Source organism: Bos indicus, chromosome 23, assembly GCF_029378745.1.
Source record: "Bos indicus isolate NIAB-ARS_2022 breed Sahiwal x Tharparkar chromosome 23, NIAB-ARS_B.indTharparkar_mat_pri_1.0, whole genome shotgun sequence".
NCBI classification, from domain to species: domain Eukaryota; kingdom Metazoa; phylum Chordata; class Mammalia; order Artiodactyla; family Bovidae; genus Bos; species Bos indicus.
This window is the reverse complement of record NC_091782.1, coordinates 23,472,773-23,497,601: the sequence shown is the minus strand read 5'-3', so window position 1 is coordinate 23,497,601 and position 24,829 is coordinate 23,472,773. Positions and strand designations below refer to the sequence as shown.

The following is a 24,829-nucleotide window of genomic DNA, read 5'->3' as shown; positions in this document are numbered from 1 at the left end:
AGGCACAAGGCTGTATTAATGAGACCATATACCAGGTGGGAGTAACTCTCTGTTCATTAGTGCTATAGATACTGCATGTCCCTGGGGCGAAAATTAGACCACATTCTCCTGAGAGACTTATGGACTCCAGTTCCTTAGAACTCGTCCCTCCAGCCCCAAGGATAAGTCTCTAGGTAACCATTGGCTCAGGATGACCTAAGCATATATTCACTCCCAAGGAATTGTTTTCATTATAACTGAAGCTCTCCTTCAGACTAAACTTTTTTCTCAGAAAAGTGAAAGTGAAGTCACCCAGTCGTGTCTGACTCTTTGTGACCCCATGGACGGTAGCCTACCAGGCTCCTCTGTCCATGGGATTTTCCAGGCAAGAGTACTTGACTGGGCTGCCATTTCCTTCTCCATTATGTTTCTCAGAATAAACACCTAAAATTTAGATTTCCTCTTATCTTTGTAGTTGAGATTTGTGTGACCTCTGCACAATAAGAAACCATATAAGCCATATATTTTCTATATGGCTAAGTCAACTTTATCCAGACTAGACAAATCCAACCATTGTTTGTGTCAGCTTTTATTGCAGATAGAAGAACACAGCCTGTGATGTTTATCTCTTCCTTTACTGTCCTTGAAAGATACACAGACAGAAGCAATTGGAACCCAAATTAAAAAAAAAAAATACTGACAAGAATAAAAGACGAAGGAGATGTTGATTTTATTAATCATTTAAATTTCTTTTACATTTCCTAAAAAGATACATGGTCTAGTGAAAAGCTTGAAATCAACATAACACCATTTGGGCTCAACCTCTAGCACCGGTTATATAATCTTGAAGAAGTCATTTGTTTTCTTTTGTCCACAAATATTCATATGTAATGAGAATAAACTAAAGTTTATTATCTTACCACAATTCTCTGAGTATTACGTATGCATACAGAAGTAAGAAAGAAGTGAAAATATATGTGTATGTATGTTTATATTTGCATACCAAATGCACACCTACATAAACAGGCCTCTTAGTTTTTCATGAGAAAGCTGATAATGAACAAGGGGGCTGGAATAGGTGATAGGCAGTGTCCAGTCTTATGCTGATAGCATCTGCTTCTAGCTTTTAAAATGCTTGTGTGTTTATTCCTCCATCCAAGGCAACTGAGAAATGAAAACTTGCTGGAAGTACAAATTTTCAGGCTCGACCTCAAACCCATCCTCAAACTTAACTGAATCAGGGGCTGTGGGGAGAGACTCAGCTAGCTTTGTTGCAACCTGCCCTCCAGGTGATTCTGAAGTGCACTAAAATGTGAGAACCACTACATTTAAACATTCCCAGGGAAGAACTATAGGCTAGAGGAGAGACAGGAATTAAAGCGGGGAGGGGGGAAGGCAGGATAGTCTACAGAGATCCTGAGCCACGGGTGGTAGGAAGAGGTTTGGGGAGACAGAGCAGTGGCAGGCACAGGAGAGGGTTATTTATGGTTGTAGGACGCCGGTGTGGTTGTAGAAAAGCGGGCATAAGCCCAAGGGAAATAATAATGCAGTATCCAGGTACTCCCATGTTAGTCATTTGTTCTCATGCAGTCATTTCTGCTCCTGTGCTAAGACTGATGGCTTTAGAACCTTCTTCCTGCAGTGGATCCTAAAGGAAGATAGTTATCCTGTTTCTAGTCACAGCTGTTTCTGACCTGTATCATCACTACCATAGAAATTTGAGACAGGGAGAGTTAGGGCTTCCCAGCCTAAGCCTGTTTGTCTTCTGGCCTTTTTCAACAATTTAAAGTCCCCCTGATTCTAGTTTTAATTTTTCCCTCATTGGCAGCTAAGGAGTGTGTGTATATTCAGAAAAAGGAAGAGAACTCCTGGAGTTCCAATGGGCTAGGGGTGAACTTGCCCAGAGAAAGCTGGAGGGGTGAGAATCAGCCTATGGAACCGACAAGGCAAGAAGTCACTGTGGATGCTCTTTGTGAGGTTAATGGATGTAGTGTTGTCATCCAGGATGTTGCCTTGACAGGGGAATCCCCGGCTTTGCAACTTTCTGGCCAACATGAGGATCACCAGCCGATTATAACCTTTCCTGCGATGCTCAGGCATGGTGTAGCCATGGCACATGGTGGCAAACTGGTCCGTCATAGACCAAGACATGGGGTTCCCCTTATCATCACGGACACACACACTGGGGAAGCAGGAGATGAGGTTGGCGATGTACCGGCGACATTGTTCATTGCCGCCCCGAGACCAAGTCTGGTTGAGTAAGTCAACATCAGCAATACTCAGGTAGGTTAGTTGTACGGAAGAATTCATTCTTGAAGAAAATGACATGGGAAGAAATATGAACTTGGGATCATAAGATGACAAACAAGTATTTCTTTTTTATTCACTTCAAACCTTGGGGGATCCTAAGTTCTCCCACCAGGGATCAAACCTGGCCCCAGCAGTGAAAGCACCCCATCCCAACCACCAGACCTCCAGGGAATTCCCCAACTACTTCTCTTTTTACATTGATTCAAACTGAGAAAGCATCCTGGAGATAGTGCCTAGCAAATACTAGAATATTTTCAATAAATAAGAATCCATAACTTACCACTTACAAACATCTTTTAGGATTTCATTTCTAACAGGATGAAACACTCATTATATTGAGTCTAAGTCTTTCCTTCAAATTTTATGCCCACTTGTTATTGTCTTCAGAATAGATGAAGGCAAGGATTTCATTTTTCTGGAAAACAAACCTCAGACTTGTTCTTATTAAGTCCTGAGTCTGCTGACACCCTCTCTGAGGCCTTGAACAAGTCCAGATACTTGAGCCTCTAATCTTTTTCTTGATAATAATAAATGTTTTAGGATAGGACTCCTACATTTATGCAACCATGTCCACAAAATAAATATAAAGTGCATAATGTTCTAGGCATTTGTAGGTGCTTAAGAAATGCTAGCTTTCAGACCTTTCCCTAAACATTCTGGAAAAAGATTTCAAGATCCATGGGCATTAAGATTAAAAAAAAAAAAAGGACAGAAATTATTGCAGTTTCTAAGAACTGAGACAGGTTACTTAGTTGCAAGTCTCTGGGGGCTGGTTGTGTTTTGAATTTTCTTTCGTGCTTGAAGTTATCAATATCCAAAGATCATCCCCAGTTAAGAGGCTACTGATGTCTTTCTCACTATGTCCTTTTTTAAAATATTTGTTTGACTGCTCCAGGTCTTAGTTTCAGCATGTTGGATCTTTCAGTTGCAGCAGGTGAGATCTAGTTCCTGAGCAGGGATTGAACCTGGGCACCCTGAACTGGGAGCATGAAGTCTTAGCCACTGGACCACCAGGGAGGTCCTGTACCATGTCCCTCTTTATGAAGTAAAAGTTTGTGTTTTCTTTTATTAGTGGTCATGCAATGTTAGCTCATATTTCAGGTATTCTGTGAGACCTGGAGCTGGGCCATTCGCCTAACCACTAAGCAGAGGGAAAGAATATAAATAAATGCAAGCAATAACTGGCTTAACAGGATTTTTTCATTTAATTCTCGAAAATAAACTTTCAAACAAAGTCAAGGAAGCTTCGGGTAGTGATGTCACTATAAATAAAAACACTAAACCGTGTGTTTCAGGAGGGACGTTCGAGACAATGACCTGTGAAGGGTGGGTATCCAAAATAAAGTGTACAAATTTGGATAATGATTTAGGTTTTAAAGACAAATTGTCTAACTTCCTACGCAGAAAGGAACAATTCAAGTAAAAATTTGATTTAAAAAAGTCTGACGGGGGATTGAAGAAAATTTTAAATAACATCTCAGGGATACGACAGCAAACAGACTTGCTGTTGAGTAGCTCAGTCGTGAGCGGCTCTTTGCAACCGCATGGACTGCAGCATATCAGGCCTCCCTGTCCTTTACTATCTCCTGGAATTTGCTCAAACTCATGTCTATTGAATTGGACAGACTGTGGGAAACTCTAAAGGACAAATAGCGTGATTTTTTTTTTTTCAACCAAAAATAACATAAGAAATAAAAAAAGATGAAAGGGGTACCTGTCTGTCAAAAGAAACTTAAGAGAGATGTTAACCAGTTGCATATAATAACCAGGTGCTTATTCAAAACAAATAAGGTGCTCAAAGTTTTGATTATTGGAGAAATGTGACTACTAACAGGTCATTTTATATTTAGGAAATAATGTTCACAAAATTTTAAGGAAAGAGCTAACAAAGCAGGCTCGAGGCCACTGTTTTTAGAGAACCTGCTTGCCAGGTTGGCCTTTGGCTAAGTGTCTAGTAATTTGGATTTCTGGGGGAGTCCTGCCATTCTCAGAATTGGTAAGAGTGGTTAGCTTGGCCTCTTTGTACAAGCGATGTAATTTATGCTGAACACCTGTTTTCCTCCTGGGAGTCTAGGAAATTGGTGCGTGCTTGGCAGAGGGTACCTCCAGTAAAAAAATCTTATGTGTTGTCACAACTCATTGCTGGGAATCAAACGCATACTGCGTGACTCTGCTCAGGGAGGCCTCTGGGAAGCTTGTGCCTGGTTTCCTCTGGACTTTGCCAAGGCACCTTTTTCCCCTGTGCTGATTTTGCTTTGTATCTTTTCATTATAATTAGTCATAGCCACGACTAAATATGTTGAGTCCTGTGAGTCCTCTTAGCCAATCACTGAACTTGTGGGTGGTCTGGGGGACCCCTGACACAGAGGTGATGTTACTATAGCACTTTAAAAAAAAAATTCTTGGGAATTCCCTGAGTGAATTCAGTGTGTTCACTTTTGGGGCCAGGGTTTGATGCCTGATGGAGGAGCTATTAATAAGATCCCACAAGCCATACTATGCTATGCTTAGTTGCTCAGTCATGTCTGATTCTTTGTGACCACATGGACTGTAGACCACCAGGCTCCTCTGTCCATGGGGATTCTCCAGGCAAGAATACTGGAGTGGGTTGCCATGCACTCCTCCAGGGGATCTCCCAACCCAGGGATCGAACCCAGGTTTCCCACATTGCAGGTGGATTCTTTACCATCTGAACCACCAGGGATTAATAAGATCCCACAAGCCATGAGGCCTGGCCAATAATAATAATAATAATTCTTTTGGAGGTATAATATTTAAGTATAATGGAATAATATATAAGATATTTCCTTTAGAATAAATCAGGGGGTGGGAAGGGTAGAGGTCTGGATAAAAGATTCCTAATAAATCTTGTACTTTTTGTACATTTTAAAAATATACATGTATATTTAATGAGCACAAGCTTGGTTATATTTTTTAAATTCAATTAATAGGAAAATGTATTGTTGAAAAGGTTACAGTTGGAATTGAACAAAGGACAAACAAAATTGAGAACTGCATTATTTTGTGATTGAAAGAGGCAGGGGTTTAAGATTTTTTTTTTAAGTATTTTGGTTTTGGAGGTTAATTACACTAGTTTCTCAACTCTTGTGTTTGAAAATTTTCATGACTGAAAAAGTAATAAAATCCAGTTGCTTTATGTGACTTAAAGTGTCCCTTCTTTTCTAGGTTTAGTCTTGTTTTGCTCAATAATTACTTCAACATACACCACAGAAGTGGAGAAAGTAACATTCACTGAAGTGGTTACTTTCCAGGTATCAAGTTTCATTTGCGTACAAGAAACATACAAAGAGGATATTATACACCAGTTTTTAGGAAGAATTGATTGAGGCTCAGAAAGGTAACCTGGAGAAGAAACCGGCAACTCTCTCCACTATTCTTGCCTGGAGAATCCCATGGACAGAGGAGGCTGGCAGGCTAGAGTCCACGGGGTTGCAAAGAGTCAGACACACTGAGCGACTAACACACACACACACACACACACACACACACAGAGAAAGGTAAGGCAAAATGGAAAGTAACTAGAGCATGACAGATCAGGGACCACAAAGTAAAAGAATGCAGATATAAACTAACACATGTTCTGAAGGGCTGGATCCTGGAATTAGACTTCTTTTGATTGTTTCTGGCTCTATAGTTTGCTCCTGTGTGTTATTTCAATTCTGGTCAAAAAGGGAATAATAATGGTACTGCTTTATAGGGTTGTGGAAAGGATTCAAGAGGCAATGTATTTAAAACTTGAAAACATTTAGTGCCTGGAATAGAAGACACATAAGTCAGTTAAACACCTTCATCCCTGAAACAACAAAAAACAATTATAACCACCTTGGGTGCAGACAGCAGAAGTTATTTAGAATTATTTGAAGGAGGAGGATGCCCAAGAAATGACTTTTTTGTGTATTCTGTGAAAAAACTGTCCATAGTTAATTACTATGGAGAGAGACACAGATTTGATTTTGCAGGAAATTATGAGCAGTCAAGCACAGCAAAAAGGAAAAGAGTAAACACATACACACATTTAGATTCAGTCACCTAAATCCAATATTCCTTAATGGTATTAAGTACTCCAGGTACTGCAGTTTGTACTGCCATAGCATAAGTTCTCCCCCAGAAGAAGCTTGGTTTACATACAAGAAACTGGTGTCTACAGTTGAAATCGGAGGTAAGCAAGCGGCCTTGAAGGAAGCTAGCTTTACATCCACCTGCTTTGAGTCAGCAACAGCTTTGGAAACATCATATAATTCACTCTGCAGCCCTGTATGTGGAAACACACAATGAAAAAAAAAATGTGGACACTTTATCTGAAAATGACAAAAGGAAATTTGTTTTAGGATTTCTATACTTGGTATCATCAATACCACCAGCTTCCCACCTTGTATTATCCTAACCACTTTGTATTCATACATATGTTATCAGAGCTACTCCTTTGTCTGATTTTCAAGTCTTGTATGAGATTTTCAAATTTCCATGTTGATCATGATCTTCCATGGGAATTTCTGATGGGACTATCCCTTAAGAATTTGTAATGCTTTATGGGAACTTTTTATTTTCCTGACTTCTCAGATTGATCTTAAGCCCCTGAGGGTAAAGGGATGCTCTGGAAGTGTGAAAGAGCTTCAATTTATTTGGCAGGGCAATCTTACTTTAAAGACTGTCTTTCAGTCTCCTGCCTAAACACCCATCACAGCAACGTCAATATATAAACTTAGACTGGTGAGGTTTATTCTGAACTTAACTTACCCAGCACTTACTCATTTGTGGTAGCTATATTGTATTCTCTATAAACCTTTATTCAGTACTTGTTGTAAGTAAAGTACTGTGCTGGGCATAGCTTCAGATCAGGACACAAGAATGGCATGGTCTCTGTTCTGATAGTAATTACAGCATGACAAGGTGCTTGTTTACTTAGAACTGACTGTCTGCTTCTCCAAATCCTAATCTGCTCTGTCCTTTCCATTCTGGCTGCTGATTGCTTGAATGCTCTGGAAATTGACTTTCCCACTTCCTTTCATATCTAATTGCTTGTTTCCTTCTCCTAGGAAATCACTTTCTCTTGAAGAAAACATGAATGGCAGGTCCTGGTGAACATAGACTGCGCTCTGAGCCTCGGCTTCTCCATCAGGGAGTTAAGTCTAAGAAAAGATAAGCAAGTCTTAAGATAATGCTATTAAAATCATAGATGCTGTAGCTAGCACTCCATATTAAAACACTGAATTACATCTAAGTGGTAGTGAGCCGTGCTGACTCGAGGTGTGGATGGTAGTTCCAACAGAATTTTTTTCTTCTAAGTTAGACTGAGTCAATTCTTTCTAAAGGTCATCCTAACATTGAAACAAAACCTTTTAGACTTTTCAGATGTAACAGGTAACAAAAACTGCATAAAAGGGACAGTTTAATTAGAAATAATTACATACATTTTGACTACTTCTGAAGCCACAGAATAGAATTTGATGAGCTCCCTTCTATGTATCACTCTCCCAATCTTTTAATCACAATTCCTTCTCTCTCTTCCAAAAATAATCATTATAATAATTTTTAAGATAACCATTTTCTTGTTTTCTTTACAGTTTTATTATCTAAGCCTGCATCCTTAAACACTGTAGTTTGATTTTGCCTACTTTTTGTCTTGTGAGTCTTTTCATAAACAGACCTTCTTTCAATTCCCGCTAAACTCCTCTCTCCCTACTTTAAAAACTTCTTTTGTTGGAGAATCCTGATGGTTAGGGCCCTCTAATCACCAAACAACAGGATTTGTTGTTTAGATTTTGCCGCTCATCTCTCCATAGTGCTGTGGATCATGTCCTTCTATCTGTTGAGAGGGTATCATTTTTAACAAATGATTTTCTCCTTTCTCCTTGAGAAAGGAATCTCCACTTCTCGTTCTGCTATTGAGCACTCCACCTCCTTAGAAGGGGAAGGGTTGCTAACTGAATAAGCCAGAACTTGGGACAGTTTTTTGGTTCATAGTTACCAGTGAGCAGGCCTTTGAAACTTTCAGGCTGGTGCTCATATATATAGACAAGCTCTCTCGTCCATGCAACTAGCAGTGAGCAGCAAGCAGGGCCTGTCTGGGCAATTATGCATGTTTTTGTTTCCTGTATATGGCAAACACAAGGAGTTTGGCTCCTCTGAGTCCATTAGAGGATTAACCCTGATTTAACATTGTTATGGATGGTTCTTAGATTAAAAATGACAAAGGCATTCCTATGCAGGGTGTGTTCTTGCTCTAAACACCCAGTACTGAAGCAGCTTCACTGCCTAAATCCTGATGTATCCACCAACCCAACTAGTAGTTTTGACCTAGCCTGCACTTAAGAAGTAGGTAAAAGGCTATTTATATGTAGCTGATAGGCTTTTAGGGAGGCTCATGATTTAGAGATGTTATAGAAATGGCACCTTTTTAGGTTCTCTGAATAACAATAGTAAAGACCCTGATGACTTCTTAGAAGTTATTCAGTGTCCTAAAGAGATTACAGTTCTTACCACAGAAACCTACAGTTGAGACCACATCAGAAGTCAAGAGCCGGTATTGCTCTACACGGTGAAAGTGAAATTGCTCAGTTGTGTCCAACTCTTTGAGACCGCATGGACTGTAGCCTACCAGGCTCCTCTGTCCATGGGATTTTCCAGGCAATAGTACTGGAGTGGATTGCCAACCCAGGGATTGAACCCAGGTCTCCTGGTAAATGAGGGGTTTTACCATTCCAGCTATACTAGGTGCTATAATTCACATCTCTCCCCACCAAACCCTCAGGAAAGATGACTATCAATTAAAATGAGTGTAACTCACAACTAATAGCTCAGCCTTCTAAAAAAAAGTATTGGCAATCAGAGGGATGATAAATTCAGGGGATTTGAGGATATTAAGCAATAATACCAAAATCCATCCAGTTACTGCCATGACTTTTCACATCAAGGGGGAGATATACTCATATCCATATTAAAGTAATCCTGGTGAGATTTTTCTGAATTAATTAGATAAGCAAGTGGTTGAATTATGCCTCACTTCTAACCAGCTTAACAGGGGTAAATCTGTAAATGTGTGAGAGAGTTTAGAACTGCCTCTATAAACTCTTTTTGAGCATTTGCCAGGGGATTTTATATATATATATACACAACATTCCAAGTTTTTAGATTATGAATTTACATAAATCATTATAGGTGGACAGAAACTTTTCTTGTAGAGGGCTTCAGCTACTTCTGGCTGATAAAAATTACCAGAATTTATATATCTAAATGGGGGTTCCTACCTTCTTGTCAAATGATCAAGGAACTCATTTCACTGGAAGAGCTACGCACAGTAACTTCATTGCCTATATCAACTCCCAATCATTATAAAAAGTTGAGAGAGCAAGTGATACATTGAAGCCAAAGCTATCCATCCAAATAATCAAAAGTCTTAATCTGTTTCAGTCTTGGCCTAAAGTTCTTCCAGAAGCGTTGATGGCTATGCAGTTATCTCCTTGGAGCCCACATATACTCTTTCCTTATAAAATCATTTCAGTTTATCCTGTGCAGACCAGTTGATTATCTTTTTCAAGAATCATTTGCTGTAGAAAGAAGAAAGGCTTACCTATTGGCTTAGACTTAAATTAGATTTACTTTAAAAGATTATGACAGGAAAGGGTTAGAAGTAATAGGAGAAATATTCTGTGATATTCAGTGATACCATTTTTTGAAAGAAAAAAAAAAATCGCTTAAAAACAGCCTAATCCAAACCTCAGTAAAAATAATTCAAAAAAAGTATTGCTATAAGACTGTAATACATAAGCTGTTAATATATAAAATGTATGTAAGTGTATTTGTACATATGTGTGCTTATATGTGTGGAAAGCGTGTCATATTTATATATCTGAGAGATATGACAAAAAGAAGAAAAAAAAAACGCCTGTCTAGTGTCTTATACTTGACTCACCCTGTATTTGAAAGACTTGGTCCCAGTTGATAACACCATGTTCTTCCAACAGCTGTCGGTAAGCATTGACATCTTTGTAGAACACAGCATAGGCATTAGTATAATGGTCCAAGTTGTCTGTCTCAGCCTAGGACAGAAGACATGATCACAAACACATAAAGCACACCACCTTTGATCACGTGAGCCTCTCCTTTGTCTCAGAGGCAGAATGGGGAGGATGCTGTCTTTTTCAATCTTCTTTCATATTTATCCATATGACCAAAGTCAATGATCATAAGGAATCATCAACCCAGTGAGAAAGCTAGTGTGTAAGTGTATCTGCTTCATGCTTCTAGGGATTATCAAACACTAGAGAAATCATCCTAGTGAACACATTTATACTGGAGGTTTCCATATGTCTGATACTCCAAAGCCAGTCAAATTAGAAGCTAATGGTGAGCTTGTTAAGCTATGGTGGTTACGATTTCCCCTTTACTTCATCTTTCATTTCAGTTGGTACCAATTCTTTTTGCCTTTTAAAACTGTACCTCTTTCTGCCGCCGTGTGATGATGGCTTTGAAGTCAGGCCATGAATCCAACACCACTTCCTTTTGAAAGGGATTCCCACGATTTATGTTCATGACTGCTCCATAAACCTGAGGCAGAGAACCCAGAGGAAAAGCTAGTCGTATTATTAACCATTTCAGATGCTTATTGCTCTTTTCATTTCTTGTACTACTGCAAAGTTATGGCCATGAGGGGAAATTATAAATATACACACATATATTCATAACCCACACACATATAGACTTCTCCCTTGTTATTTCATCAGTGCACATGGAAACTGTTAAAATGTCTATGACAGTCTATGAAAATGTTCCCAAAACTTAGTGTTTTTTTTAGCACAATGGTGAGAGGTACCAAATCAAAAGGCTTACCAGACAGGGACTTGGAACATAGGTCAGTAATACTTAATGAATCAGTGTCTGATATGTAGATTTAGAGTTCATATGCCTTTTAAAAGTTCTATGGATAATTTTGATGTGCAGCTGCTTTTGAAGTTTACTACACTATCTTAAAATCATATGTGAAGTACAACTACTCTTTTAACCCTGAATTACAATTAAATATCTCTTGAGACTGAGATACTATCCCCCAGAGAAAAGCCAAAAAGCATACCCTGCATTTTAGATTTGATAGAGCAGGTCTGTATAAGCATTCCCTGAGAGTTGTAACTATGTCTTATTCACTGTTATATCCATGGAGTCTGACAGAGCTGACCAAATTCTTATTGACTAAACAATACTGAATTATCGTTAGAATTCTGTTCTGTGATTTTTCACATTTTTTTTCCACTAAGAATCAAAGATATCTGTCCCACAAAGCAACTTTAATATGTTATCTCTGTGCTTCTAGAGAAGACAAAGTTGTAGTGGTAAGGACAAGAGCTAAGCTATAGGCCAGTGTTCACAGCAGCGTTTTTGTAATACTGTAGACAGAAACTGGAAACAATATCCAGCAACAGTGGAATAAATAAATAAATTGTGGCATATTCCTACCATGGATTACAAAAGAGCAACATGGTATCGAGCTTGTCCAGCCAAAGAAGCTAAGTTCAAAGAGATACTTACTGTGTGATCCCATTTATGTTACATTCAAAGACAGGCAGAATTAAATGATGACTTTAGAAATTGATAGTGGTTACTGTGGGAGAGCAGGGAAAGATATTGACGGGAAAAGAGTATGGAGTGGGGGAAGAATGGCGTTTGATGTACTGTTCTTTCTTGAATGGAGTAGAAGTTACATAGATATTCACTCTGAGAAAATTCACTGAGCTGTATCATTATGTTTTGTGCACTTTCTAGTGTTATGTGGGTGTGTGCCAAGTTGCTTCAGTCCTATCTGACTCTTTGTGACCCTATGGACATAGCTCTCCAGGCTCCTCTGTCCATGGGATTCTCCAGGAGTGAAGAAATCCTCCAGGGGATCTTCCCAACCCAGTGTCTCTTATGTCTCCTGCGTTGGCTGGCAGTTCCTTTACCACTAGCATCACTTGGCAAACTCCTGCTAGTGTTATACTTCAATGAAAAAGTTAAATAGTAAGGGCTTTGGAGCCTACATTTTACCTCCTTTATCACTATCTTAATTCAAATCACTCACCTCATCTCAATGCCTAGAAGATGATCCAACTCTCCTCTGTCTTACCCAAACTGAGACCTCACTCAAATTTTCGCATAGACTATATCTTTCCAAATGTAGTCTAATACTAATGAGCAACATGGATCACACTTAGTGAAAATCCACAAACTAAAGTAACCTGGAAGGGTCATGCTTGTTCTCTTCAAGATTAAATTCTGGAATTGATGATCTTACGTGTACAGAGTAATACACTTATTAAAATGGTTTCACATGAGGAAAGCATAATCTGTATTCAAGAATGTAACTTAAACATGATTGAAATGTTCACAAGTTTAGAAGAAAAAAGAGACCTCTTTACAACATTCAGATTCTGAAAAAATAACTAGTTTGTAAAAGATCAGAACCAACTGAAAGCTTTGGCATTGGTTGAAACCACAGGGGGAAGGAGAGGGTGAGATAAATTGAGAAACTAGCATTGACATATATATGTTATCATGTGTAAAACAGATAATTAAAGGGAAGCTGCAATATAACACAGGGAGCCCAGATTGGTGCTCTGTGACAACCTAGAGGTGTGGGATGGGATGGGGGAGGAAGACTTTACAGAGAGGGCCGCTAAAGAATCAGTCTATATAATATAGAATCAGTCTATATTATGACTGGTTCGTGTTGTTGTATGGCAGACACCAGCACAACATTGTAAAGCAATTGTCCTCCAATAAGAAAACAAACAAATCCTTTCAATAATTTATTCATCCAAAGAGTGAGTGTTCAGAGGGGATGCAAAGTGGCTAGGAGGGAGTAAAAATGCTAGAGGAATGAGCAGGTAGAGCGTGTGAAGGAAATCTGAAAGGTTATTTAAACACTTAAGCCTAAAGACTTCCCTGGTGGCTCAGACAGTAAAGTGTCTGCCTACAATGTGGGAGACCTGGGTTCGATCCCTGGGTCGGGAAGATCCTCTAGAGAAGGAAATGGCAACCCACTCCAGTACTCTTGCCTGGAAAATCCTGTGGACAGAGGAGCCTGGTAGCCTACAATCCACAGGGTCGCAGAGTCAGACACAACTGAGTGACTAAACTAAATTTTAAGCCTAAAGTGAGATTATAAAATACGCAGCTATAAATTCCAGTGGATGGAGGAAGAGGAAACAACTGAGACTATCTTTTCTTTATCTTTTTTATTCACTAAAGGACTTAGTGTTTACTTAAAGGGTATTTTGAAACTATGGTCAAAGAACAAAGCCAGGCATTATATAACAAAGAAATCATTAAAGGAGGATAAAGAGATTTAGGGATAAAAAGACTCAGGGTAGGAGAAATAAGAAATCAGGAGCAAAGAGCTCAGCAGCTATGAAAGAGGAGATTTCTCAGAAAGGCATCTATCTGTGCCTATACGGTTCATTTCCTTAATTCTTACTTCAGATGGTGCTGTGAGAGGCAAGCATTTCCAAAAAAACACTCAATTTGAAACGTGATAATCTGGATTTAAATCTGAATTCTAGCACCTGGAAATGGGGAAGTTATTTAGTAATATTATCTATAAAATTTTAATATAAATATATGCCTATTCAGAGGTTTTAATATTACAGAGGAATTAATTTTAGAGGGGGATTGATTAGGTGTTTTTGAAGCTCAAATGAGATAATGTGAAAGATATTTAAAAAAAATTATTCAGGCCAAGTCAACTAATCTGAATTTAGAAGTCCCTTCTGCCATTTAATAAAATTTAGAACTGAAATTTATTTCATAAATAGTCCAGTCCAGCACAGCATGAATTTTCCTAGAAGGTATCTAGCAAGACTCTCAAAAATATAACTAACTGCATTGTATCCCCGATCCATTGAATCAGTCTCTAGAAGGAGAGGATTGGGAAACTATGTTTACCCAGTATTCCCAGGGTCTTACCATTAGGAAAATTTGGGAAACAGCTATAAGTCTGATGTTATTTCACAGATTAATAAAATGAAGATAGAACTCAATGTTTCATACCTTGAGTGATTCAGGAAAGTGACTCTTCAGCATTTTTTCCAGGAGCAGTAATTTGGTAGAACAGTTAAGAACCTGCATCTTCTCTGGAGAGTGGAGAGCTAGTAACTCCACACCTATTTAAAAACATGAAAGGATGTATTTAATTTTTGTCTGTTAATATTTAAATCTACCCAGAAAGATCCTTGAAGCTTTTTGTTTGTCTTTTTGGTTCGTTTGTTTGTTTGTTTAAACTGGGCTTCATTCATTTTTTCTCATATAAAATGATGTGGTGGCTACAACTGGAGCCCGGGTCTTCTGCAGAGAAAGTCTAGTGTGGGTCTTAAGATGGTCGGTGAATTCCTAATATGAAGACTTGGTGAATACCATCTCTTTCAGGAGTGAGCTAGCTGTAGGTCTTGGAAATGGCATCAAAAGTTATTTAGTGGTTAGGACTCCCTGCTTTCACTGCCAAGGACATGGGTTCAATCTTTGGTCAGATAAATATGACTCAGCAAGTGCATCCAAAAAAAAAAAAAAAAAAAAGGGAAAGTTGCCCATGGAGGCAGTACAGCCCCTGGCAGAGGTACAGAAAGTCACCAGTTCAAGCTATTGTCAGTAACTTCTTAGATACAGGGGCTGGGATGATGTTAGTGCCATTGGAGACAGGGATGTGGCGCTCCAGGACAAAGCCAGAGCAGCCAGTCACCTTGCAAGGGTTGGGTATGGGGCTTGTCAGTCTCCCCAGTAGCCTCACTGCATAGGGATAAGGGTGTAATTCTTTTTTTTTTTTTTAATTAGAGTGTAATTGGTTTACAATGTTGTGTTAGCTTCTGCCATATAATGAAGTGAATCAGCTGTATGTATACATTATCCCCTCCCTCTTGGACCTCCCACCCACCCCCTCAATCGCACCCATTTGGGTCGTCACACAGCACCAAGCTGAGCTCCCTCTGCCCTACCTCAGGTTCCCAGTAGTTATCTATTTACATATGGTAGTGTATATATGTTGGGCTTCTCTGGTAGCTCAGCTGGTAAAGAATCCGCCTGCAACTGCAGGAGACCCCAGTTCTATTCTTAGGTCAGGAAGATCCCCTGGAGAAGGGATAGGCTACCCATCCCAGTATTCTTGGGCTTCCCTGGTGGCTCAGATGGTAAAGCATTTGCCTGCAATGTGGGAGATCTGGGTTCAATCCCTGGGTTGGGAAGATCCTCTGAGGGAGGGCATGGCAACCCACTCCAGTATTCTTGCCTAAAAAATCCCCAGAGACAGAGGAGCCTGGCGGCCTACAGTCCATGGGGTCACAAAGAGTCAGACACCACTGAGCAACTAAGCACAGCACAGTGTATATGTGTCAATCCTAATCTTCCAAATCATCTCATCCTTCCCTTCCCCGCACTGTGTCCCCATGTCTTTTTTCTACCTTTGGGTCACTAGTCCTGCCCTGCAAACAGGCTCATCTGTACCATTGTTCCTTTTTAAGATTAATTCTGAATGCCAACTTCCCCTGAAGAGGGAAGAAAGAAAGAGAGAAGGAGGCCCTGGAATGTGTCAATCAGAACCACTGGAAATGGGAAGTTCACAAAACTGGATCCTGGGGAGATGTGAGTGTCTACACTGGGTTAAGCCCTCCATTACACATGTTCACTGTACTCTGAATTCTTCCTTCAGGACATGCCAGCAGTTGTAACTTTATATTTATTTGTGTTTTCTTTGGTATAAGCCTGTCTTAAGTAGCCTGTGAGCTGCATGAAGAAAGGCCCATGTCTGCTCTGTGCTCCACTGTATCCCCAGCACCTACCACAGGGCCTGGCATACAGTAAGGGTCACTGAAAGTAGTTGTTGAATGCATGGTATGAAGCTCAGAGGAAAGTCTTAGGTTAAGTAGGGAAACTTCTTTTCACAATGTGGGGCAAAGACAAGAGAAAAACTTGAGTGGGTCAGGTGGTTAAGAGGAGAGAAATACCTAGCTTAAAGATGAATCAGATGTGAGCAAAGGCTGAGGCTCATTTTAGTCCGATAAAATTAAGAGATGTAAAGGGCCTAAACGTAATGTATGCAACTCCATGCATTCTTATATAATTGCATTTTGTAGATTTTGAGGGCTCTGTCCCATGGCTTTTTGTTTCCAAGAAATTTCCCACCCCCCATATTTACAGTCAGGTCTTGACTGAATTAGAGAAAAAAAAAATTTTTAATTTTAATTTTTAAAATTTAAAAATAGTGTGATAGAGCTTATCCAACTTATTCTTGTTCCCTACCCTGAGCAGCCAGGCACTTGGATGCAAAGATAAATAAACATTGAGAACCTGGGCTTCTGCTGGATTATGTCTTTACATTTTCCAGACAGAGAAAGCTACTTGACTTCTCTATGTGGCATCTCTGTGTGGCTATGAGATACTCAGAATGTATGATTGTGGATTTATTTAAAATCCATTGTCATAAAACTCTGTCATATAGTTTATGTGAGTCTGAACTTCTAAGAAGCATGTTTCTTATAGTCCAGCCCCCTGGGCTCCAGTCCACTGAGTGGTATGTCTGAAGTGTTTGCATTCCCAGCAAGAGTCGGAAGAGATATGAAGGATTAGACTTCCCTGGTGGCTCAGACGGTAAAGCGTCTGCCTGCAATGCGGGAGACCTGGGTTTGATCCCTGGGTTGGGAAGATCCCCTGGAGAAGGAAATGAGAATCCACTCCAGTACTATTGCCTGGAAAATCGCATGGACAGAGGAGCCTGGTAGGCTGCAGTCCATGGGGTCTCAAAGAGTCGGATACGACTGAGCCAATTCATTTCACTTCACTTCACTTCAATGCAGTCAGCAAATCAGGCTTCTGGGCCTTAATACTCGTAGTCTGAGCCAATATTAGAAACTGAAAAGAGGAAGTTTTCAGAGTTGAGGTTGAACAGAGCAAGAAGTATAGCCACTATCTCATCCTTGTATCTGCTTGACTTTTCATTCACTCACCTCATCTCTAAATGCAATCTTAAGTTCTTAGTAAATCCTTAGGTTAAACACATTCACTATTTCTAATTCAGTGTCTTTTGCGAGAAAATGAAATGATTTTAAAAGGAAGTTGATCATATTTCTCTCACTAGGTTTGATGTTCAGAGATCTTTTTGTATACAAATATGTAGTAAGGTCGCTAGTGCAAAGAAGAGGAATTCTAAATATTTGTAGCTGATTTGCTTATTAATTGCTTGGTTTGTTTCCCGAAGGATTCAAAACCACTTATACACACAGGAAAAACACATAAAAAATTAAAATAAAATAAAAATTCAGGCTACCGGAAACACAAAGATACAAAAGAAGTATGGAGTTACAAGTGAAGTAGGCAGGCAAGGCATATAGAGTACAGTCTTGCATGTAGGGTTGATCCTCTTTATTCATGGGTTTCATATTTGTGAATTCACCTACTTGTTAAAATTTATTTGTAACTTCAAATCCGTACTGACAGTGATCCTGAAGTCATTTGTGGGCATGGACAGGGCAGTGAAAAATTGGAGTCTCCCAATGCAGCCGTGAAGAGATACCCCACGCCCAAGGTAAGAGAAACCTAAGTAAGACGGTAGGTGTTGCAAGAGGGCATCAGAGGGCAAACACACTGAAACCATACTCACAGAAATCTAGTCAATCTAATCACACTAGGACCACAGCCTTGTCTAACTCAATGAAACTAAGCCATGCCCGTGGGGCAACCCAAGATGGGCGGGTCATGGTGGAAAGATCTGACAGAATGTGGTCCACTGGAGAAGGGAATGGCAAACCACTTCAGTATTCTTGCCTTGAGAACCCCATGAACAGTAAGAAAAGGCAAAATGATAGGATACTGAAAGAGAAACTCCCCAGGTCAGTAGGTGCCCAATATACTTTCATTGGAAAAGACTCTGATGCTGGGAGGGATTGGGGGCAGGAGGAGAAGGGGATGACAGAGGATGAGATGGCTGGATAGCATCACTGACTCGATGGACGTGAGTCTGAGTGAACTCCGGGAGTTGGTGATGGACAGGGAGGCCTGGCGTGCTGCGATTCATGGGGTCGCAAGGAGTCGACATGACTAAGTGACTGATCTGATCTGATCTGATCTGAATGCCCACATTTTCAATCAGTTGGAGCTGAAGAAGCTGACTTCTTGCTCAAGCTCTCCTACTGCAAACAAGTCCTTTATACGTCTAGTTAGTGTCGTTTTTTGTTTTTTGTTTTTTGTTTTTTTTTCCAGTTAGTCTTAGTTGGGATTTAGTTCCCGCACCAGGGATGGAAGCTGCAACCCCCTGCATTGGAAGCATGGAATCTTAACCATTGGACCACCAGGGAAGTCCCAGTGCCGAGTTCTTTTGCATTTTTTGCTTTTTGTTGGCCATTTCATTGTTTAGAGTGGCCCCCAGGCATAGTGCTTAAGTGCTGTTTAGTGTTCCTAAGTGCAAAAAGGCAGTCATGTGCCTTCCTAAAGAAAACACGTATTGGATAAGTTTCTTTTAGGTATGGGTTATAATGCTCTTGATTGTATGTTCAGTGATAATCTACAAGATACATTAAGCAATGTGTCTAAATGAAAATACACGTATAACAAGGTTATGTATTGATCTGCCGATAAAAACCTTGTGACCAGAGGCTTGCAGGAAAATAATCTTGAATTTTCCTTAGGAGTAATGGTTCAAAAATAATTAAGACAGGTGACTTTTTGAACCTTACCACGAACAATGAAAATCAACTATACTTGCAGGTATGGGTCCGTATCGTACTCTAAGCTTTCTAGCAGCTAACACAAAGAGAAATCAACATGATTAGTTACATGATTCAGACTGCCCATAAAATCATCCTTATACTTTTTACCAGAGCATTTGCTCAAATTTCACTTATTCATTTCTAAATTAAGTCCAGTTCTCTAACTTCTATATAATCAAAACCTACCTTGATCTGGCTTCAGTTTGTCTTTCTAGGCTAAGCAGCTCTTTTGATTCACAAATTTTGCAGGGTCACAGATTGGTGACATTAAAATCAGAGAGACAGTTCTCCCATAGGTTCACACAACGAGGATGCTGTAATTAATATACAACACTAGACAATATCCTTTAGTGAAAACAGTGATAAATTTCATAAGGATCTTCCTTTTGTTAAAGACGAAGATAAATTTTAAGGCTCACAAAAAAGAAAACAGAAATTCTCAGAGAATGAGAATGAAAAATAGTCTCATAAAATATTTTTTAACATTTGGAATCCCATTAGAAAGTCATAATGACAACTATTAACTCTGAAAAGTGTAAGATCAGAATGTTATATCCTCATGACTCAATTATAAATTCCCTATAATAAGCAAATGTTCTTTAAAAAATTATTTTATTGAAGTATAGTTGATTTATAATGTGCTAAATTCTGCTGTACAGCAAAGTGATTCATTATACATATATGTACAGTATTTTTCACTATAGTTTATCACAGGATGTTCAGTATAGTTCCCTGTGCTATACAGCAGGATTTTTATCTGTTCTATATACGATAGCTTGCATCTACTAATCCCCAACTACCAATCCATCCCTCCCACCGCCACCTCTTGGCAATCACAAGTCTGTTCTCTATGTTTGTGAGTTTGTTTCTGAATAAACACCTGTTCTTGAATAGGAAAGTAAAGGTTTGTACCTCCTGTAGCCAAAATTTTATCACTAGCAGAGTCACTGTCTCAAGGAAAATAATTATACTCACATAAGTTTTAGGAACTGAGGTTTCTTAAGGCATTTAGGTGCCCATCAGGACACAGCAAGCAGCTAAAATATGTTATTAGTATTAATCAGACAAGGAAGGCATGACACGCTCCTAGAATTCATTCTTATCAATAAATAAAACATAAGGTCTCTGTTTTTATGATGTAATATGCCATTTATGGGCTTCCCTGGTGGCTCAGACGGTAAAGAATCTGCCCGCAATGCGGGAGACTGGGTTTGATCCCTGGGTTGGGAAGATCTGGAGAAGGGAATGGCAACCCACTCTAGTATTCTTACCTGGAGAATCCTATGGACAGAGGATCCTGGGATGCTACAGTCCGTGGGGTCACAAAGAGTCGGACATGACTGAGCGGCTAGCACAGCACACACCATTTATAATACAATAGTGAATGTTTGTTTGTTAAGGAGGAAATAAAGAACTTTTTACAGTACTTGTAATCCAATATACTGATTATTTTTCAGATGATAGGTTTTCTGTTTAGGCTTGTCTGTTTCTCTAGTGTGCCCATGTCAAAATGCAAATACTTTTATATTTTGTAGGGCTTTTTTTCCTCCATAGCAAAACTTAAGAGAGCAAAGAAACAAAAGCACCCCCAAACCCCAAAACAACAGCAAGAAATTATCTTTTCCTGTAAACTTAAATATAGTTTGGTCTTCCTATACAATGTTGAATTTCATCTCTCCTCTTTCTATGTCTCCCATTTCTGCTTGTAGTTATAACCAGTGACTTGATACTTGTTGTTTTAATGAATAAATGCTTACCTAATGTTGAGAGTTCAGTCTGCAACTGAAGTCTTAAACTGTGTGGCAGTGCAGTGTCTCCTTCTCCGTCCAAGGCTGGTTAATTCTTCAACCCTATCTTCCCTAATTAGTTCTACGCGGAAAGAGGAGGGCAAGAGGAAGACAGGGTATCCACAACAGGAGGAAGGGAGGAGTTTATGACGTCAGGTGAAAAAAATCACCACGAGTGTTTTCATTCCTCCTCTTTCTACCACATTTAGTTTTATGGTGTGAAAGGCACTGAATACTCATCTTGATTGAGAGATGGATGTTTTCTAGACACAAAACCTATCTTTCTGACATATCGGATACAATGGAAAAGAATAAAAAGGAATGGGACCCAGACAAATAGGATACAATAGGAAGACAGTACTGACTTTATATATTTTTATCTATTCTGAAGAAAATTATTTTGCAGCTCTCAACTTCCAAGTCCGAAAGAGCGTGATCTCTAAGGAGGCCCCTCATGGAACAGAGTGTTTTTTGAGAATTTTAATTCCTTTGCCTTGGTCTTTCAAATGAAAATTCATTCAGAATTTACTTGGCTCCATTGGCTGCAATTTCAAGCACCATGGGCATCTCAGCACACAATACCTGAGCCTTAGGATAATAAACAGTACGAATGTCTCAGTGGTTTAGAGAGAGAACGTCAATGTGGTCGCTTGGGAGGATACTGTTTACCATGTTTAAGTCTGACAAGGTCAAGATCAAACCTAGAGACGTTAGGGCATTCTTATTTGAAGATGTTGGTTTAAGTAATACAATGGGTAGTTGGTAGTTGAAAGTGACCGGAGGAAATTGTTTTAGAGGACAATTCCTGGATGTCAAAGTAAGAGCATTTTTGATCCTACTATACTGATAACTTTAAAAAACAATGTTACCCAGGGCAACCTATACCCATGCATGGTCCTAAGGGACCTATATAAATCTAATCTTTCCTGTACATTATTCGAGGAAAATGGATTTTAAAAAATGAACAGAAGCTGTTATAGAACAGAAACCAATTTAGGTATGAAGTATAGTATCAGAGAAAACCTTAAAAAGTCAGGGGCCAAGTTATTTATGGACTTGGAGGGACATATACCTGTCTTCCCAGGTTTAGAGTACATGTTCCAGAACAGAAACTTCTATTCTTTTTACAAAGTTCTTTGCTCTCTATTAAACATATGAACTAACTAGAATAGTAGCTTTTTGCCATAGGAAAAATAGCTAAAAAGGAAAAATATATCTTTTCCAGGAAAACTGCATTGGATGAAGATAATTAAACCTGAAATAGGTTCATCAAGTTAATCTAAACTTTTTTTTTTTTTACTTTATTTCTGTACAGTCATTAAACAAGTAGAACATTAAAGACAAATTTTAATGCAGGTTATCTGAAGCAGAAGCTAAGTGATGCAATCAGAAACAAGAATGGGTAAAACAAGATAAAAAAAAATAAAAATGAAACATTGATCATAAAATCCCACAAAATGTGAGAATTTGGGTAAATATATATATATGTGTGTATATATATATATATATATTTGGATGTAAAGAAAATTTTTTTCAAATACATTTAATTCTACAGTGGAATGATAGGTTACCATATATCCATTGCCAAGTGAAATAAATTTTTTTAGATTAATTGGAGGCTAATTACTTTACAATATTGTAATGGTTCTTGCCATACATTGACATGAAATCAGTCATGGGTACACATGTGTCCCCCCATCCTGAAACCCTGACCCACCCTAACCTAAACTTTTGACTCTTGAAATTAAAAGGAAAAAAAGAAAAAAAGGGGGCAAAAGGTTTCTAATGTAAATTTAAGATTTTCTTCTAGAAATCCAACTGAACAAATTCATAATACATATTATCAAATATTTGTACATTGCTGTATTGGGATTCACTCACTAGCTTCAGAACTACCTTTTATTTGTAGCTTATCAGCAAATTCCTAAGAAGTCAAAATTATATATTTTTTTCACGTTCTAGCTCTATCACTTACTATTTGAGTGATCTCAGTTACTTAGCTTCCTTTGCCTCAGATTATGCAGGATGTGAATAATGCTGATTACTATGGGGTTTGATCCCCATCAGATCACATTAAATCAGATCAGTCACTCAGTCATGTCTGACTCTTTGCGACCCCATGAATCGCAGCACGCCAGGCCTTCCTGTCCATCACCAACTCCCAGAGTTCACTCAGACTCATATCCATCGAGTCAGTGATGCCATCCAGCCATTTCATCCTCTGTTGTCCCCTTCTCCTCTTGCCCCCAATCCCTCCCAGCATCAGAGTCTTTTCCAATGAGTCAACTCTTCGCACGAGGTAGCCAAAGTACTGGAGTTTCAGCTTTAGCATCATTCCTTCCAAAGAAATCCCAGGGCTGATCTCCTTGCAGTCCAAGGGACTCTCAAGAGTCTTCTCCAACACCACAGTTCAAAAGCATCAATTCTTCAGCACTCAGCTTTCTTCACAGTCCAACTCTCACATCCATACATGACCACAGGAAAAACCATAGCCTTGACTAGACAAACCTTTGTTGGCAAAGTAATGTCTCTGCTTTTTAATATGCTATCTAGGTTGGTCATAACTTTCCTTCCAAGGAGTAAGCGTCTTTTAATTTCATGGCTGCAGTCACCATCTGCAGTGATTTTGGAGCCCAGAAAAATAAAGTCTGACACTGTTTCCACATCTATTTCCCATGAAGTGATGGGACCGGAAGCCATGATCTTCGTTTTCTGAATATTGAGCTTTAAGCCAACTTTTTCACTCTTCACTTTCACTTTCATCAAGAGGCTTTTGAGTTCCTCTTCACTTTCTGCCATAAGGGTGGTGTCATCTGCGTATCTGAGATTATTGATATTTCTCCCGGCAATCTTGATTCCAGCTTGTGTTTCTTCCAGTCCAGCATTTCTCATGGTGTGCTCTGCATATAAGTTAAATAAACAGGGTGACAATATTGGTATAAATACATGTATACATGTAATGGGCTTAAAACAGTGCCTGGCATGCAGTACAGATCAATAAATATCAGCCACTTTATCACTGTTATTTTTGTTATATAGCTTTCATTCCATTTGAAAATCTACCTTAATTTTAAGGAACTCCTTAGGGGTGGAAATGATTAAAACTGATTTTAAGGCACATTTGTTTCTATTAGTTAAGAAAAAGTTCATTAAAAAAAAATAATAGTTTTATTGTTTATTTTTTGGCCTCGCCATGCAGCTTGTGGTAGCTTAAACCCCTGAGACGTGGAATGGAATCTGGGCCCTCGGCTGTGAAAGCACCAAGTCTTAACCACTGGACTACCAAGGAATTCCCACTTTGTTGTATTTGGAAAATGTCCCTCCTTTATGTTCCTCTTTGTCCAATTTTAACAAATATGACCAGTGTTTGGATATGGTTTCTACAAGCAGCAGCCACTTTAATGAAAGTGGTTGTGTGGTGGTGAATGGCAAGAAATATATTCAAGGACAGCAACTTTTTGATGTTTTAATTTTTATTAGGGTATAGTTGCTTTGCAATGTTCTGTTAGTTTTTCCTGTATGATAAACTGAATCAATCAGGTATATGTATACATATATCCCCTCTCTTCTGCATTTCCTTCCCATTTTGGTCACCACAGAGCACACCCCAAAGTTCACTGCATTACTATTTACAATAGCCAGAACATGGAAGCAATCTGAACATCCATCAACAGAAGAATGGGTAAAGAAGATGTCATACATATATACAATGGAATATCACTCAACCACAAAAAGGAACGAAATTGGGTCATTTGTAAAGATGTGGATGGACCCAGAGACTGTCCTACAGAGTGAAGTTACTCAGAAAGAAAGGGCAGCAACTCTTAAGAAGAAAACTAGTTAGGACAGAAAAATCTATCAGTCACTTTAGAAAGAATACAGTGCACATGGGAACTGTGAATTTCTCTGTTTTTGCTTTCCTTCTTTCTTCCTTAAAGCTGAATATTTCTTGACAGTGAATGAAATCTGAGAGGATTTAGGAGACTTCTGTTTGGAAACCACGCCAATTTGAAT

General features: G+C 39.0%; 1 protein-coding gene across 1 annotated transcript; it reads right to left on the bottom strand.

The window, feature by feature from the left end:
* Nucleotides 1-685: 685 nt before the first annotated feature.
* Nucleotides 686-20,903, bottom strand: GLYATL3 (glycine-N-acyltransferase like 3). The gene is made up of 6 exons (XM_019986268.2): nt 20,786-20,903; nt 14,329-14,441; nt 10,750-10,857; nt 10,223-10,349; nt 6,439-6,562; nt 686-2,290 (listed from the first exon to the last, which is right to left on the bottom strand). Exons 2-6 carry the CDS (start codon nt 14,404-14,406, stop codon nt 1,864-1,866), a joined length of 864 nt encoding a protein of 287 aa, XP_019841827.1. The 5' UTR covers nt 14,407-14,441; nt 20,786-20,903; the 3' UTR covers nt 686-1,863.
* Between the last annotated feature and the right edge of the window lie 3,926 nt (nt 20,904-24,829).